The sequence below is a fragment of the Alosa pseudoharengus genome, unplaced genomic scaffold, assembly GCF_046254945.1.
Source record: "Alosa pseudoharengus isolate Yale_2024_CS ecotype anadromous, Long Island Sound unplaced genomic scaffold, YU_APseudo_1.1 YU_APseudo_1.1_scf_16, whole genome shotgun sequence".
Taxonomy (NCBI): domain Eukaryota; kingdom Metazoa; phylum Chordata; class Actinopteri; order Clupeiformes; family Clupeidae; genus Alosa; species Alosa pseudoharengus.
Genome location: NW_027468630.1, coordinates 18,638,184 through 18,657,464, shown reverse-complemented (window position 1 = coordinate 18,657,464; position 19,281 = coordinate 18,638,184). Strand labels below are relative to the sequence as shown.

Here is a 19,281-nt window from a genome sequence, read left to right as displayed (position 1 = left end):
ATCTCATAATTTATTGCTTTTAATATGATCATGTTTGTGATATTTCACATTTCTATTTATGGATTAGTAACACCTTTTAAGGCCTAGAAATCTTTCTGAATCTAAAATTGCACTTTGGATTTGTGAAACTCTGTGCTGCTGGACTGAGTTCAAACAGCTCTGACACCAGAAAAATTTTAAAAATTCTGACCCTTCGCAACCATAAGCAAATTGCGCTTCACACTTGCACAACATGTGACGTTCAACTTTGGTGATCATACACTTATGCTCCATCATCTTTTAATCCTGGTATTTGACAACACACTTTATCAGAGTTTCTCTTATTTTGGCCAAATTGGTTGGTACTTGATAGGTTGCTTATGTTGCAGTCTATGCACTTTAATCTGATTGTTTTCTGATAGTGATAAATGAAATGAAAGCATTTTTCTTCGATTTTATATAAAATTGCATACGAACATAGGCTAAATTGTAACATACATGTTTCCACTTGATCTCGAGTTAACATCTAGATTTAGTGACTTGTCATTGTTTGGAGTTTTCATTTTTACGTCATTCAATGACAGATTTTTCATATTAATCTCATAATTTATTGCTTTTTATATGATCATGTTTGTGATATTTCACATTTCTATTTAGGGATTAGTAACACCTTTTAAGGCCTAGAAATCTTTCTGAATCTAAAATTGCACTTTGGATTTGTGAAACTCTGTGCTGCTGGACTGAGTTCAAACAGCTCTGACACCAGAAAAATGTTAAAAAATTCTGACCCTTCGCAAGCATAAGCAAATTGCGCTTCACACTTGCACAACATGTGACGTTCAACTTTGGTGATCATACACTTATGCTCCATCATCTTTTAATCCTGGTATTTGACAACACACTTTATCAGAGTTTCTCTTATTTTGGCCAAATTGGTTGGTACTTGATAGGTTGCTTATGTTGCAGTCTATGCACTTGAGTTAACATCTAGATTTAGTGACTTGTCATTGTTTGGAGTTTTCATTTTTACGTCATTCAATGACAGATTTTTCATATTAATCTCATAATTTATTGCTTTTAATATGATCATGTTTGTGATATTTCACATTTCTATTTATGGATTAGTAACACCTTTTAAGGCCTAGAAATCTTTCTGAATCTAAAATTGCACTTTGGATTTGTGAAACTCTGTGCTGCTGGACTGAGTTCAAACAGCTCTGACACCAGAAAAATGTTAAAAATTCTGACCCTTCGCAAGCATAAGCAAATTGTGCTTCACACTTGCACAACATGTGACGTTCAACTTTGGTGATCATACACTTATGCTCCATCATCTTTTAATCCTGGTATTTGACAACACACTTTATCAGAGTTTACTCTTATTTTGGCCAAATTGGTTGGTACTTGATAGGTTGCTTATGCTGCAGTCTATGCACTTTAATCTGATTGTTTTCTGATAGAGATAAATTAAATGAAAGCATTTTTCTTCGATTTTATATAAAATTGCATACGAACATAGGCTAAATTGTAACATACATGTTTCCACTTGATCTCGAGTTAACATCTAGATTTAGTGACTTGTCATTGTTTGGAGTTTTCATTTTTACGTCATTCAATGACAGATTTTTCATATTAATCTCATAATTTATTGCTTTTTATATGATCATGTTTGTGATATTTCACATTTCTATTTAGGGATTAGTAACACCTTTTAAGGCCTAGAAATCTTTCTGAATCTAAAATTGCACTTTGGATTTGTGAAACTCTGTGCTGCTGGACTGAGTTCAAACAGCTCTGACACCAGAAAAATGTTAAAAATTCTGACCCTTCGCAAGCATAAGCAAATTGCGCTTCACACTTGCACAACATGTGACGTTCAACTTTGGTGATCATACACTTATGCTCCATCATCTTTTAATCCTGGTATTTGACAACACACTTTATCAGAGTTTCTCTTATTTTGGCCAAATTGGTTGGTACTTGATAGGTTGCTTATGTTGCAGTCTATGCACTTTAATCTGATTGTTTTCTGATAGTGATAAATGAAATGAAAGCATTTTTCTTCGATTTTATATAAAATTGCATACGAACATAGGCTAAATTGTAACATACATGTTTCCACTTGATCTCGAGTTAACATCTAGATTTAGTGACTTGTCATTGTTTGGAGTTTTCATTTTTACGTCATTCAATGACAGATTTTTCATATTAATCTCATAATTTATTGCTTTTTATATGATCATGTTTGTGATATTTCACATTTCTATTTAGGGATTAGTAACACCTTTTAAGGCCTAGAAATCTTTCTGAATCTAAAATTGCACTTTGGATTTGTGAAACTCTGTGCTGCTGGACTGAGTTCAAACAGCTCTGACACCAGAAAAATGTTAAAAATTCTGACCCTTCGCAAGCATAAGCAAATTGCGCTTCACACTTGCACAACATGTGACGTTCAACTTTGGTGATCATACACTTATGCTCCATCATCTTTTAATCCTGGTATTTGACAACACACTTTATCAGAGTTTCTCTTATTTTGGCCAAATTGGTTGGTACTTGATAGGTTGCTTATGTTGCAGTCTATGCACTTTAATCTGATTGTTTTCTGATAGTGATAAATGAAATGAAAGCATTTTTCTTCGATTTTATATAAAATTGCATACGAACATAGGCTAAATTGTAACATACATGTTTCCACTTGATCTCGAGTTAACATCTAGATTTAGTGACTTGTCATTGTTTGGAGTTTTCATTTTTACGTCATTCAATGACAGATTTTTCATATTAATCTCATAATTTATTGCTTTTTATATGATCATGTTTGTGATATTTCACATTTCTATTTAGGGATAAGTAACACCTTTTAAGGCCTAGAAATCTTTCTGAATCTAAAATTGCACTTTGGATTTGTGAAACTCTGTGCTGCTGGACTGAGTTCAAACAGCTCTGACACCAGAAAAATGTTAAAAATTCTGACCCTTCGCAAGCATAAGCAAATTGCGCTTCACACTTGCACAACATGTGACGTTCAACTTTGGTGATCATACACTTATGCTCCATCATCTTTTAATCCTGGTATTTGACAACACACTTTATCAGAGTTTCTCTTATTTTGGCCAAATTGGTTGGTACTTGATAGGTTGCTTATGTTGCAGTCTATGCACTTTAATCTGATTGTTTTCTGATAGTGATAAATGAAATGAAAGCATTTTTCTTCGATTTTATATAAAATTGCATACGAACATAGGCTAAATTGTAACATACATGTTTCCACTTGATCTCGAGTTAACATCTAGATTTAGTGACTTGTCATTGTTTGGAGTTTTCATTTTTACGTCATTCAATGACAGATTTTTCATATTAATCTCATAATTTATTGCTTTTATATGATCATGTTTGTGATATTTCACATTTCTATTTAGGGATTAGTAACACCTTTTAAGGCCTAGAAATCTTTCTGAATCTAAAATTGCACTTTGGATTTGTGAAACTCTGTGCTGCTGGACTGAGTTCAAACAGCTCTGACACCAGAAAAATGTTAAAAATTCTGACCCTTCGCAAGCATAAGCAAATTGCGCTTCACACTTGCACAACATGTGACGTTCAACTTTGGTGATCATACACTTATGCTCCATCATCTTTTAATCCTGGTATTTGACAACACACTTTATCAGAGTTTCTCTTATTTTGGCCAAATTGGTTGGTACTTGATAGGTTGCTTATGTTGCAGTCTATGCACTTTAATCTGATTGTTTTCTGATAGTGATAAATGAAATGAAAGCATTTTTCTTCGATTTTATATAAAATTGCATACGAACATAGGCTAAATTGTAACATACATGTTTCCACTTGATCGATCTCGAGTTAACATCTAGATTTAGTGACTTGTCATTGTTTGGAGTTTTCATTTTTACATCATTCAATGACAGATTTTTCATATTAATCTCATAATTTATTGCTTTTTATATGATCATGTTTGTGATATTTCACATTTCTATTTAGGGATTAGTAACACCTTTTAAGGCCTAGAAATCTTTCTGAATCTAAAATTGCACTTTGGATTTGTGAAACTCTGTGCTGCTGGACTGAGTTCAAACAGCTCTGACACCAGAAAAATGTTAAAAATTCTGACCCTTCGCAAGCATGAGCAAATTGCGCTTCACACTTGCACAACATGTGACGTTCAACTTTGGTGATCATACACTTATGCTCCATCATCTTTTAATCCTGGTATTTGACAACACACTTTATCAGAGTTTACTCTTATTTTGGCCAAATTGGTTGGTACTTGATAGGTTGCTTATGTTGCAGTCTATGCACTTTAATCTGATTGTTTTCTGATAGTGATAAATGAAATGAAAGCATTTTTCTTCGATTTTATATAAAATTGCATACGAACATAGGCTAAATTGTAACATACATGTTTCCACTTGATCTCGAGTTAACATCTAGATTTAGTGACTTGTCATTGTTTGGAGTTTTCATTTTTACATCATTCAATGACAGATTTTTCATATTAATCTCATAATTTATTGCTTTTTATATGATCATGTTTGTGATATTTCACATTTCTATTTAGGGATTAGTAACACCTTTTAAGGCCTAGAAATCTTTCTGAATCTAAAATTGCACTTTGGATTTGTGAAACTCTGTGCTGCTGGACTGAGTTCAAACAGCTCTGACACCAGAAAAATGTTAAAAATTCTGACCCTTCGCAAGCATAAGCAAATTGCGCTTCACACTTGCACAACATGTGACGTTCAACTTTGGTGATCATACACTTATGCTCCATCATCTTTTAATCCTGGTATTTGACAACACACTTTATCAGAGTTTACTCTTATTTTGGCCAAATTGGTTGGTACTTGATAGGTTGCTTATGTTGCAGTCTATGCACTTTAATCTGATTGTTTTCTGATAGTGATAAATGAAATGAAAGCATTTTTCTTCGATTTTATATAAAATTGCATACGAACATAGGCTAAATTGTAACATACATGTTTCCACTTGATCTCGAGTTAACATCTAGATTTAGTGACTTGTCATTGTTTGGAGTTTTCATTTTTACATCATTCAATGACAGATTTTTCATATTAATCTCATAATTTATTGCTTTTTATATGATCATGTTTGTGATATTTCACATTTCTATTTAGGGATTAGTAACACCTTTTAAGGCCTAGAAATCTTTCTGAATCTAAAATTGCACTTTGGATTTGTGAAACTCTGTGCTGCTGGACTGAGTTCAAACAGCTCTGACACCAGAAAAATGTTAAAAATTCTGACCCTTCGCAAGCATAAGCAAATTGCGCTTCACACTTGCACAACATGTGACGTTCAACTTTGGTGATCATACACTTATGCTCCATCATCTTTTAATCCTGGTATTTGACAACACACTTTATCAGAGTTTACTCTTATTTTGGCCAAATTGGTTGGTACTTGATAGGTTGCTTATGTTGCAGTCTATGCACTTTAATCTGATTGTTTTCTGATAGTGATAAATGAAATGAAAGCATTTTTCTTCGATTTTATATAAAATTGCATACGAACATAGGCTAAATTGTAACATACATGTTTCCACTTGATCTCGAGTTAACATCTAGATTTAGTGACTTGTCATTGTTTGGAGTTTTCATTTTTACATCATTCAATGACAGATTTTTCATATTAATCTCATAATTTATTGCTTTTTATATGATCATGTTTGTGATATTTCACATTTCTATTTAGGGATTAGTAACACCTTTTAAGGCCTAGAAATCTTTCTGAATCTAAAATTGCACTTTGGATTTGTGAAACTCTGTGCTGGACTGAGTTCAAACAGCTCTGACACCAGAAAAATGTTAAAAATTCTGACCCTTCGCAAGCATAAGCAAATTGCGCTTCACACTTGCACAACATGTGACGTTCAACTTTGGTGATCATACACTTATGCTCCATCATCTTTTAATCCTGGTATTTGACAACACACTTTATCAGAGTTTACTCTTATTTTGGCCAAATTGGTTGGTACTTGATAGGTTGCTTATGTTGCAGTCTATGCACTTTAATCTGATTGTTTTCTGATAGTGATAAATGAAATGAAAGCATTTTTCTTCGATTTTATATAAAATTGCATACGAACATAGGCTAAATTGTAACATACATGTTTCCACTTGATCTCGAGTTAACATCTAGATTTAGTGACTTGTCATTGTTTGGAGTTTTCATTTTTACATCATTCAATGACAGATTTTTCATATTAATCTCATAATTTATTGCTTTTTATATGATCATGTTTGTGATATTTCACATTTCTATTTAGGGATTAGTAACACCTTTTAAGGCCTAGAAATCTTTCTGAATCTAAAATTGCACTTTGGATTTGTGAAACTCTGTGCTGCTGGACTGAGTTCAAACAGCTCTGACACCAGAAAAATGTTAAAAATTCTGACCCTTCGCAAGCATAAGCAAATTGCGCTTCACACTTGCACAACATGTGACGTTCAACTTTGGTGATCATACACTTATGCTCCATCATCTTTTAATCCTGGTATTTGACAACACACTTTATCAGAGTTTACTCTTATTTTGGCCAAATTGGTTGGTACTTGATAGGTTGCTTATGTTGCAGTCTATGCACTTTAATCTGATTGTTTTCTGATAGTGATAAATGAAATGAAAGCATTTTTCTTCGATTTTATATAAAATTGCATACGAACATAGGCTAAATTGTAACATACATGTTTCCACTTGATCTCGAGTTAACATCTAGATTTAGTGACTTGTCATTGTTTGGAGTTTTCATTTTTACATCATTCAATGACAGATTTTTCATATTAATCTCATAATTTATTGCTTTTTATATGATCATGTTTGTGATATTTCACATTTCTATTTAGGGATTAGTAACACCTTTTAAGGCCTAGAAATCTTTCTGAATCTAAAATTGCACTTTGGATTTGTGAAACTCTGTGCTGGACTGAGTTCAAACAGCTCTGACACCAGAAAAATGTTAAAAATTCTGACCCTTCGCAAGCATAAGCAAATTGCGCTTCACACTTGCACAACATGTGACGTTCAACTTTGGTGATCATACACTTATGCTCCATCATCTTTTAATCCTGGTATTTGACAACACACTTTATCAGAGTTTACTCTTATTTTGGCCAAATTGGTTGGTACTTGATAGGTTGCTTATGTTGCAGTCTATGCACTTTAATCTGATTGTTTTCTGATAGTGATAAATGAAATGAAAGCATTTTTCTTCGATTTTATATAAAATTGCATACGAACATAGGCTAAATTGTAACATACATGTTTCCACTTGATCTCGAGTTAACATCTAGATTTAGTGACTTGTCATTGTTTGGAGTTTTCATTTTTACATCATTCAATGACAGATTTTTCATATTAATCTCATAATTTATTGCTTTTTATATGATCATGTTTGTGATATTTCACATTTCTATTTAGGGATTAGTAACACCTTTTAAGGCCTAGAAATCTTTCTGAATCTAAAATTGCACTTTGGATTTGTGAAACTCTGTGCTGCTGGACTGAGTTCAAACAGCTCTGACACCAGAAAAATGTTAAAAAATTCTGACCCTTCGCAAGCATAAGCAAATTGCGCTTCACACTTGCACAACATGTGACGTTCAACTTTGGTGATCATACACTTATGCTCCATCATCTTTTAATCCTGGTATTTGACAACACACTTTATCAGAGTTTACTCTTATTTTGGCCAAATTGGTTGGTACTTGATAGGTTGCTTATGTTGCAGTCTATGCACTTTAATCTGATTGTTTTCTGATAGTGATAAATGAAATGAAAGCATTTTTCTTCGATTTTATATAAAATTGCATACGAACATAGGCTAAATTGTAACATACATGTTTCCACTTGATCTCGAGTTAACATCTAGATTTAGTGACTTGTCATTGTTTGGAGTTTTCATTTTTACATCATTCAATGACAGATTTTTCATATTAATCTCATAATTTATTGCTTTTTATATGATCATGTTTGTGATATTTCACATTTCTATTTAGGGATTAGTAACACCTTTTAAGGCCTAGAAATCTTTCTGAATCTAAAATTGCACTTTGGATTTGTGAAACTCTGTGCTGCTGGACTGAGTTCAAACAGCTCTGACACCAGAAAAATGTTAAAAATTCTGACCCTTCGCAAGCATAAGCAAATTGCGCTTCACACTTGCACAACATGTGACGTTCAACTTTGGTGATCATACACTTATGCTCCATCATCTTTTAATCCTGGTATTTGACAACACACTTTATCAGAGTTTACTCTTATTTTGGCCAAATTGGTTGGTACTTGATAGGTTGCTTATGTTGCAGTCTATGCACTTGAGTTAACATCTAGATTTAGTGACTTGTCATTGTTTGGAGTTTTCATTTTTACGTCATTCAATGACAGATTTTTCATATTAATCTCATAATTTATTGCTATTTATATGATCATATTTGTGATATTTCACATTTCTATTTAGGGCTTAGTAACACCTTTTAAGGCCTAAAAATCTTTCTGAATCTAAAATTGCACTTTAGATGACTTCAAACAGCTCTTATGACTCCAAGCATAAGCAAATTGCGCTTTACACAGAACATTTGACGTTGAACTTTGGCGATCATACACTTATGCTCCATCATCTTTTAATCCTGGTATTTGACACTTGAAAATATTTCTACAATTTATGATTTGTGAATTTGGCACTTAATTTCTGAATTTCCGAAATTAAAATAATAGTCCATTTAATTATTGTTTGAGTACCAAAAGTGACTTTGAGTTGTTTCTTCATGAACATCTGTCATGTTTTGAGGAAGTTAAATTGTACAAAGAGAGTAAGATATTTGATATCTCTTAATCTCACAGACTGTGCAACACTATTAGTGAAAGATAAGATCTTTGATAGGGGTTTGTCTTCGATTTATCAGGAAAACATGCCTTTGAACCCTTGATAATGGTTGATGTAGTTTTTTTTCAAAACACTTGCTATCTCTAACAGTGTTACATTGCATAATTACAGTAATATTTCATAACGCACTCAAGTGTTCTTTTATTTTACTGTAACAACAATTGTAGCCCAAAAGTATCAAGTATTAAACAACAGCCTTTTGCTGAAAATACAGTATTTTTCATAAGTGGCAATATTCTATGCAACAAATGAAAAACAAAATAGCAAATAGTACACTATAATAAAAATAACTTTGTATTTAGATAATATATTTTAATATATAATATATATATTTGTATTTAGAAGAACACCATCAAAGACAAGCAATTCAAAGAATGTCTTTTTATTTGTACAGAACTGTTTCTGGTCCCGATGTCAAGCCAAACTTTGTGGTGGAGGCAGGCACTGATCCTGAGTGTTTTCTTATTGATACCACGCTTTAAAGCCTCCCTTTTAGTGGCCATCATTAACACCGAACCTTTGGATGGAAACAGTGCTGAGGTAATATTTCTCTTTTTAATTTTGGTGTTTACCTGTTGGAACTCATTGGTAGAGTGCAGTAGGCCTACAGTAATTTTCCATTTATTAGCTGCATTATGTAGGCTATAAACTGCAGGACGGTGTTTTATGCAAATAAATAAATAAAAAAAATATATATATATTGACACCCTTGTATTAACCACAGTGCCCAATAGCCCAATGAATCAGTTAATAGTTCTCAGTTAATAAACGGGAAATTACGGTACTAGCTTTATGTGTCTTCATATTCTTGACATTGTAAAAGGACCGGTAAATTATTTGGACTACATGAATTGTTTTTCAAATGTAACTATTAAATTCTATACAATATATTGACGTACATATAAAATAAGAAAATGGGAGTGTGATAAACATCCTTCCTGGAAGAACAGCGGACATTGATCACTTTTTCTCTCTGTCCAGGTGAGGGCCCACTTTAGTGTGATCGCCCCTCTGCCTTGTCCATCTCTCCTGGACAGTGTGTGCAATGACGGCAATTCATCATGCATTGCACACACTGTTCCCTCCCCCCTGCAAGGAAGTCAGCCTTCCCCTGGTTGGTGTGTCCGCCAATGGCAGAACACTGTACCCAGCCAGCATTCCTCCAACATTAATCTGGGGTAAGTGAGTACATTTCAACACTGGATGGTTTTGTGATCTAAACCTGTGTCAAGAAAATAATTTAGTAGTAGTTTTAGTAATAGTTGCAGTAGCAGCAGTAGTATGATAGTATGAGTAGTAGTAGTGGTAGTAGTAGTAGCAGTAGTAAGAGTAGCCTAGTAGTGGTAGTATTAGTAGTAGTAGTAGTAGCAGCAGCAGCACTGCACAGCTATGTACCAGCTAGCTACCATTACACTCAACACCAACTCATCTACATCCAAGCTGGGTTTGACTTTGTTTGGGTGGGCAAGACATAGACAAGGGCTTAGCCCACCCTGGCCCCTGCCTAGAGCCGGTCCTGAGTAGTAGTGGTAGTAATAGTAGTAGTACTAGTAGTAGTTGTAGTAGTAGGCTAGTAGTACTAATGATGATGGTGTTAGTGGCTGTACTATGTTGATGACAAAACTACAAAACTTCTAAGGAGTAGATGTCTCTACTACCCTTTAGGTCCGATGGTGTTGTGCTCTCCACAAGAGCAGACCTGTCTACCCGCAAGGACACACGAAAGATGAACCGGCCTCCATTCTCAGCTCTGATTCCTCCAATCAGGTAAAAGCTTGAGCTCTTTGAGTCTATTATTATACATTACACTGAGGAGTGCAAAAGAAAACATCATACCGGCCATTTCTTTATGCTCCCAAATTAGGGTAAATACAAACTGCTCTCATGACATCCCCCTGAGTGTGTACGACCTCGATGGAGATAGAGTTAGGTGTCGATACGCCCGTGATGATCTCGGAGAGTGCTATGGGAACTGTCCGCAGCATGCTTTTTTTCTGTTAGATGAGGTGAGTTTGAAAAGCCTGACAGTCCTACCTGCTTATCGGAGACCTCACTCAGCAAGTGGCTTTGCCTCACTTTTACAAGCTGCTCTCAATGTATAGCCTACTCCCATATTTTCTCCCTTTTCGACAGGCGTCTTGCACTCTGAGGTACATAGGAGGAGCATCTGAGGGACAATACTCTGTGAAGCTGATGGTTGAGGATTTTCCCGTTCCTAAACCTTTTGTCCAAATGGAAGAAAAGGCATTCAGTTCAAATCCTATCTTCCTCTCCATCACAGGTGAGATTTGTGTTCATGCTTAAGGCACATGGTTTTGTGGTATGGGTCATATGTCCAGTTACTAGATGATACTACTTAAAAAACAACTGAATTGATTTCATGACATTAATCTGATTACACAGCTATAGAAAAAAATATTTTTGTTATTGGTTATTGGAGTTAAATCAATTTACCCCCACCAATCATGTTATGTACAAAGATACAGATGCTAATTATGGGTTGGATGGAAACATATCTGTCACGTGAATCTGCTTTGTTGTTCTAGTGGAGAACAAATTATCGGACTGTTCTGTGCTGCCTGTATTTGTTGATGAAAGCCCAGATGAGAATGCTATGATTTCTGTCCTGCCATATGAGGAGGTGAAATTCAACGTCACCATTCGTTCAGAGGCTGAAAAGTATGGAGAAACTGTTCTATTTTTTTCCATAACATCTAATTACATAAACGTTTACTTAAACCATCTTAAACCATCCTGAATATCTTCTTCCTTTTTCTTTTTAAAGTGTATTGGAGATGGCCATTGCTGGTCCCCCCAGCCTGTACATATCCCCACTTCAAAATACACAAGAATCTGAGAAATCAGTCACTCTGGCATGGGTCAGAGGCCCTAATGACCTCAGCCGTTTGCTGTCCATCTGTTTCACTGCAAATACTGACAGGTGAATCACTGCGTAAAATTAAGTCAAAATATGTGTTAGCTGACATTATCTGTTGAACTTAAAATGCATTAAAACAGGTTTTCTCTGTAATCATTAATGTAATTTTGTGTGTCAGTTGTCACATTAGTCAGTTGATTAGTGAATATATATCATTGATAAAATTAATGTAATTTCTCAACTCATCACTTGAGACAACATAGTTATGGTGAAAAAAATAATCATTTTTACTAATGGATTTCTTTGCAGTTTGCAGTCGGAGATTCGGTGCATTTGGCTTCAGCAAAGTAAGACCCTTCTGGAATAGTATACATTTACATTACAGTTAGGCTACATGTATTTATTAATTTGGCAGGCGCGTTTATCCAAGGTGATTTACAGCAATATAACATTTAAGCTATTAACATTTAAGAATTTTAACAGAACTACAGCTACAGCAATATAATAAACGAGTCAATATAATAAAGAGTCAATATGGTATACACATTGTAATTCAGTTTGGAACATTTTCTGTAAACTGAGATTTGATAACGTGCCCTGTGAATAAGCAGCCCAGCTTTAACAGTCTCTTCCCACTCCTCCATCTGTTCCCATTCCTCTCAGGACCTATGAGCGACTTGCCCGCTGGCACAGGTATGGTAGCATGCAAACATATCACACATATCACACAATTGCTCTGTGTCATCCTACTCTGATACTCTTATAAATCTGTCTGTCTGCAGTCAGTTTGGTCTGACTGTTGGGGGAAAATCATTGCTGCAGACGCAATTGTCTGATTGATATGAACTTTGACTTGAATATGTTGAAACAGAAAGTGACACTAATTGCATCCTCTGTGTCGCCCATCCCAGAGCTTAACTGTACCAACAGCACCATGTCTCTGGTGCTTCCCATCTCCACCATGTCTGATCTGCCCTTGGATGACCTTCAGCTAAACGATCCTTCCTGCGCCGTCTTCCACAACACTACTCATGTGACTGCCAGCTTTTCACTGAGTAGTTGTGGCACGAAGACAGTGGTAAAAAAAATGTCTGCATATAATGTTTATACAAGGAGCTTAGAAAATACTTGAAGGTCATACTGTATATATATACAGGGTGCGATTTGTAGGGGGGGATGGTGAGGATTTCCCCCCCTCTGGTTTTCCTATCCCTACTTCTGCTAAATTATTTTTATCGTCGGGGGGGACAACATTTATCCCCCTCTGCCCCTCATATTGATTAATGCTACTTCATATAAGTAAAGCGCTACAACGTGAGAACAGTCTAGTAGGCTAGCCTACATAATAATCTGACATCAGAAACGCACCGTCACCGTCAGCACTCATGCTGCTGACACAGTGGCTGCGTGATAACTTAATTTGGCCTTGATCGTGCAGGACATTTCAGAATGTCGAGTGTGTAATCCATCATAAATGGCTAGGTTCAATGGAAAAGTTAGCTGGACGAATGAAAGAAAACGAGAAGGATTCAGTGAAGCATAATAATGTTTTAGAACCTTTAAAATTAGAAAACTGATGCAACTGAGATGGAGGACAACTGCACGTAGAGTAGGACATAGGCCTATTCACCATATTCACACGGCGGCCATCTTTCTATGACGTCATGCTCAGGGTGGGAATCCTCTGGGGAAGTCCAAACATAATAGCTCAAAAACTGTCAGCTGTCCGGTGTTTGTGATTAGCCCAATTACGTATGGCAAGATGGTCCAAAAACGTAACCTATCTACCAGCCTTGACATGCCAAGAAATCGAAACATGGACAGATGAACAGGTCAGCACCTCTAAATGAATTAAGAAAAAAGGATACAGCAACTGGATTTAACGTTATATCCACGATGTTAAAGGTAAGACGATATGGCTAACTGCTAACTTAATACCACTTTATTAACTGGGTTGCACCGATAAACCTGTATAAAGGCACGGCCTTGTCTATCATTTCTGTTCAGAACAACTCAGGCTTGCATTTAAACCAGCCTGATTTTAGTAGCCATGAGACCGTTTCACGTGGGTATAGCCTACTATTGAATTTTGAGCTCTAGGTAACGTAGCTTCTAGTGTTATCGTTAGCCTTAAACTGCCGACAGATTCAAGATGTAAACTTCTTGTATCACAGTAGAATACTCTGTTAGCCGGTCAGGCTGTCTTCCTAACCAAACTAGGCTATAGTTTGTTTTTTTGTGTGCAACCCACGTCGTAGCTTATTTATCTCCCTGCTTATCCTTTCATTTTATTGGCTTATTTTCGCGGAGATTTAACAAAGGCAAAGTTGTCTAATAATGCAAGTTATGTTCTGCTTTCAGTCAGGGTTAAGGAGGGTGGGACTAATGCCAATATTGTCAGGGTCAGGGCGAAGGCATACCCCAGTATGTTTAAAAATGAGCCAGCTTACAGGGTACAGGCTAATGATGTCAAATTAGCATACTATATATTTTTTCCCAAGATGAACTTAACACTTTGTGTGTGGTCTGAGCAACAGGCTTTGCATAAATACTTAGCCATGAACTAGTTTTACATATTTTCTTTTTTTTTTCAGGTTGAATTGATCAGCGGATTCAACAAACCAGCTGTGCCTGTGAAGCACGTCTCGGGCACTGCTCACACCTTGTTGCCTCCTGTATACTCTTGCTCATTACTCTAAATTAGGATACAAATCAGTCCCCCTAACCAAATGTAAGACCTCCTTACCCCAAACTTGGCACATCCCTTCTTGAGAATTAGGCCTAGGGCCCAAACCTGTCACTCTTAAAAATAAACAAGGTCAAATCCAACAAGACCTACAGTTGTCACACTTAAGTAAAAAAAGATTATGGCCATGGCCTACTTGAAATCAAATGCCCAAACCAAGAGTCAAACTGCTCATACCTGAGAAGAACAGTGGATAGAACCTTTTCCTTCAAGCATGACCATGAATATCACTCACAAGTCATGGGACAGATGGCTCTTACAGGAGCAAAATTGTTTAATTTTTTTTTGTAATGTGCCAGGAGGATTACTATCTGGAGAGAGTGCACTTTGATGCTGTCTTAAGTGGCCACAGCCCCATTGTTATGTACATAAACTTTATCATTAAAAATGTATTTCTTCATCTGTAGCTACTGTGTTCACCTTATTGATGTCCATGTTGTAAGCTAATGTAGCATCAACATTAAAGCCAAAGTTTAAATGCATTACGAGTAAAATAAATACATTGTGTTGCTTTAGAATCTATTCAGTTTATTTAATTTCCAGTTAAGAATGTGAAATGTCATGACTGACATAACTCCATGCCTAAAAGATGCAAAAAACATGCCCTCTGCCATTGGCTGAAGGGACAAGAACAATGATCTGTGTCTCATAGTCCTATAAAAAATATATAAGTATAGAATAGAAGAAAATAGAAAATCGACGCCTTTTATTTTTTACTGTACAATACAGAGATCAGCACAATGTTAATGCACAAGGAAAATAAATTACTGTATGAGTTTGTGTCCAAAGTATTGCTAATACTGTAGAAAGTACTATAGTAACAACACTGTAGAAAAAGACTTCATGTTGGATAATTATTCACCCGAAATCCAGTGTAGAATGTCAAGAACTTTGAATCATTTTTGCTTCAAGCTGAAACGGGATGCCTTGAGGATGGTATTCTCCTGCGTAAGGCGGGCGATCTCCTTCCGTGCTGCTTCTAGCTGCTCTTCCAGTGACCGAGAGTTCAGCATAGTCATGGTCAGAGTGGGGTGCTGGCTTAACAACTTGGTCTGCACTATAGGAGACAATAACAAATCAAAAACGTTCAGTTCCAACTGCATGTGTATCACGTAAGTTGTATAGTATACCATGTAACCTACTACAGTGAATTTGTTTCATTAATGGAGATTACATGTTATACCCTGCTGCTACACATAGCCTATGTCTTATGCAGCAGCTGTGTGATATTTTGCAAGATGGACATAGGAAATACTTTATAAGTGTCTTACCCAGTGTCAACTCCAGCCAGGTCTAAGCTTACACTGGCATCTTCTGTCTCTCCAGCAGGTTCATTGCTGTGTATGTAATAATAAAACATTAGTTCTTGCACAACTGAATAAATCAACTCTTTGTGACAGACCTAGGTTAAACATGACATTAGGAGACGTGTGAAACAATTTTCACTAACTGACCTCTCTCCCTCTATTTCGCATTGGTCTTTTATGAGTCGTTTTTGTCCAAGCGAACAGGACACTTCCTAGCAGGAGGCACGTTTTTCCAGCCTCATCATGGTGCACAAAACACTGCTCAGTGAAATGTTTGGCACAAAATTTTGTGTTGGACGTAACGTTAATCTCCACGAACAACAAACAGCCTGCCCGTTAGCTGCAGTTAGCCTACATACAGTGACCAGGGCTTTCCCTGAAGTCAGCAAAAGACAAGCTTACTGCTTGAGACGTGGCATTTCTATCAAGGCATCATCGTAACGTTACCATACTTAAATAAAACGACATCATGTTTGCATTTGATCTAACAAGTAGCATGATAACGTTACACAGTTGCTATCTTTATAACTAACATTAACCTGGGGTTAAGCTAACCGGTTGGCTAGCTAGATAATTATGCACTTACCTGGAAAAATGTACCGATGTCTCTTCTAATTTTTGAAATCCACTGTCTCTTCAATCTGGTGTCTGTCAGGAACCGGTGGAACGAACGTGTTTTGTCTTTTTCACGTCTTTTGTAGTAGGAATTACACCCAGGCACACACAGCAGACATATTCGTAACTGATACAATCCACAACACACACAACCGTAAAGAACTCGAACTTCCCACCCTGAGCATGACGTCAAAACAAGATGGCCGCCGTGTGAATATGGTGAATTGTCCGAAGGAACTTACATTAAATGAGGAGATATTTGCTGAATGTCAGAAAAAGTGTTACAGAAATTGCTTGACATCGCTTATTCAATGGCTCTCTACCGAAACACCTGTAGTTTGCGGAGGACGAACGAGAAAGCACTCGTTTGATAAATCAGCCAGTAGTAGACAAATAACTTTTAGAAATAATCTGTACTGCAAAAACGAATGTTGGTGGGTATTTAAACTATCTAGCGGGTGTTTAAACAGCTGCAAGAAATAGAAGCTTCATGGTCTTTATGTTCTGGTTCGTAAATTATTTTCATAAAACTTCAAGTTGCCCTATAACTTTACTCTCAAAACTCTTCACTGCACTCTAGGCAATTAACTGACAGTATGATAGGCTATTTATTTTCTGTAGGCTACAATAAACACATTTATTTTTTCAACTTTTGTAATATTACGCACTTGGCTACTGAACGCAAATCAGCAGGAGAGAGAATGCACGTAGCCTACGCAGCGTGTAGCGCAATGTGTAGGCTATTTGGTTACCAACTAACACTGTAAGCCAATTCACTAACTTAAGACTTCAGTGCCATCATATACAACGTTTTTTTACACAACAAATACAGAAAGGATGGAGGCAGCAAAAGTAGAGAAGTCATTTCAGATGGGGCAAGAACAAGGTGAATTTGTATGCTTGTCAAAACGTAGTCCTACCCTGCATTAGAGGAGCTGATCATCATACCAAGCACACTCGCTGTTTAAAGTCATACACCACGGTAAACTAAAACTAAAATGTTACAAAGGTGGCAAAAATAATATAGGGTATTATTAGCCATGACATAACTAGGCTATGAATCGTTCGTTCATTTTTTTTTTTTTGGGGGGGGTTTACAAACTTATTCAAAATCATCCCCCCCTCTGGTTTTTACACAAATCGCACCCTGATATATATATACGGTATATACTGTATATATTGGATGTTAAACTCATTCTTGGTTTCTTCTTTCTTTCCTCTCCTAACACTTCTAACAATCTAAAACACTTGACATGCACTTACCATGCACTTCCCTTATTCCTTCTAATTCCACCTCCTTCTCCTTCTACCACCATCTCCTTCAATAGACTTGATTAGTACTTATGTTTCTGCACTCCCATCCTCTGATAGTATTGTTACGTAAGGTCTCCTCTGCATAGTAGTATTTACTGTTAAATACTCCCACCCGGGGTACCTTTGCTTCTTTTTAGCTCTTGCCAACTTGTTGATTTTTTTTACTGTAGTGTAAACCAATGTCACACCTACAGAAAACACTTAATTGATGTGATATAATGATGACTTAGTAAATGTATGCCTACAATGTTTTATTAAACATCAGTCATCATGTTCATTTTAATGAATAGGAAGGAAATGTAAGTAATATCCAATGCAGACAAAATTCTGTGATATCTCCTGTGAGTCATGTGTCATCTTTCGTGAGTCTCGTGAGTTTTGTTCATCTTTATTTGTCTGACGAAATAAGCACAAATCCATTAGAAAGTCAGGGCCCTAGGAACATAGGACCCTGGAAACATAGGACCCTTTTTCATGTTCCCATTATCTACCACACATAGGATCCTGGGAACATAGGGATGACCCCGTTGTACCTTGTTACCCCTACTACAGTAGTAGGCTACTGCCAATCCATCAAAACGTTGAAGTATTGTGTTCTGATGCTTTCATGGACTCTTTATGGGCTTCTCCCTTGACTGTATGCCTCCACATCCCCCACATACTTCCCCCGATTCTCTGCGAACTTCTCCTGACTAAATAATTTTTCTACTGCGACAGAAGGTCGCATGCATGACATCCTTGTTAGCCTATTTTTACAAAAACGGCTGCTTCGGGGCCATAATGTGAGATACAAGGTAATGGAGTGTTTCATACATTGTTCTTTAGAAATAAACAATGGACAAATAGAGTCTTTAAACGCTTCAGATGTAAAGTTATTTGCTGTCAAAGTGACACCAAAATGAATAGGGGTCAATGGAATGCTAGCGGCAGGTGATGGCTTATTAACCTCAGAGCTTCCCATAGGGGTTACGCTTACCGGATGTTCAGCTGTGCTTTATATGCGCCTTTTGCTATAGATCAGGTTTTTCTTGGTTAGTGGCATAATGATTTTAAGAGGGTGTAAGATAGTGATTTTTGGATCATGCGCCAGCCAGACCACACCTTATTACCACAACGCTGGGTGCAAGGTTTTATAAAGGTAAAAAAAAATCCACCACTGACTGGGTGTAAGATAAGAATAAGCTTTGTGTTGCGCTTTGCGCCACCTTGCGCCAGGTGCAAGATAGGGGCCATTGTGTTCTGATGCTTTTATGGACTCTGTGGGCTTCTCCCTTGATTGTATGCCTCCATGTCCACCCACATACTTCCCCCCGATTACCTGTGAGCTTCTCCTGACCACATACATTGTTATGTTTCTTTAGAAATAAACAATGGACAAATCGAGTCTTTAAACGCTTCAGATGTAAAGTTATTCGCTGTCAAAGTCACGCTAAAATGAATGGGGGTCAATGGAATGCTAGCAGTTGGTGATAGCTTATTAGCCTCAGAACCGTCCATAGGGGGTACGCTTTCCGGATGT

General features: G+C 36.5%; 1 protein-coding gene across 1 annotated transcript in view; it reads left to right on the top strand.

The window, feature by feature from the left end:
• Nucleotides 1–19,281, top strand: part of LOC143125657 (uncharacterized) — a 40,541-nt gene that overhangs the window by 13,671 nt on the left and 7,589 nt on the right. The window contains exons 2-11 of the mRNA XM_076287328.1: nucleotides 9,297–9,442; nucleotides 9,884–10,080; nucleotides 10,568–10,669; nucleotides 10,767–10,908; nucleotides 11,036–11,183; nucleotides 11,449–11,581; nucleotides 11,688–11,843; nucleotides 12,090–12,127; nucleotides 12,444–12,473; nucleotides 12,692–12,858. Coding sequence (XP_076143443.1) covers nucleotides 9,314–9,442; nucleotides 9,884–10,080; nucleotides 10,568–10,669; nucleotides 10,767–10,908; nucleotides 11,036–11,183; nucleotides 11,449–11,581; nucleotides 11,688–11,843; nucleotides 12,090–12,127; nucleotides 12,444–12,473; nucleotides 12,692–12,858 — 1,242 coding nt within the window. The 5' untranslated portion in view covers nucleotides 9,297–9,313. The remainder of the gene's footprint in view (nucleotides 1–9,296; nucleotides 9,443–9,883; nucleotides 10,081–10,567; nucleotides 10,670–10,766; nucleotides 10,909–11,035; nucleotides 11,184–11,448; nucleotides 11,582–11,687; nucleotides 11,844–12,089; nucleotides 12,128–12,443; nucleotides 12,474–12,691; nucleotides 12,859–19,281) is intronic.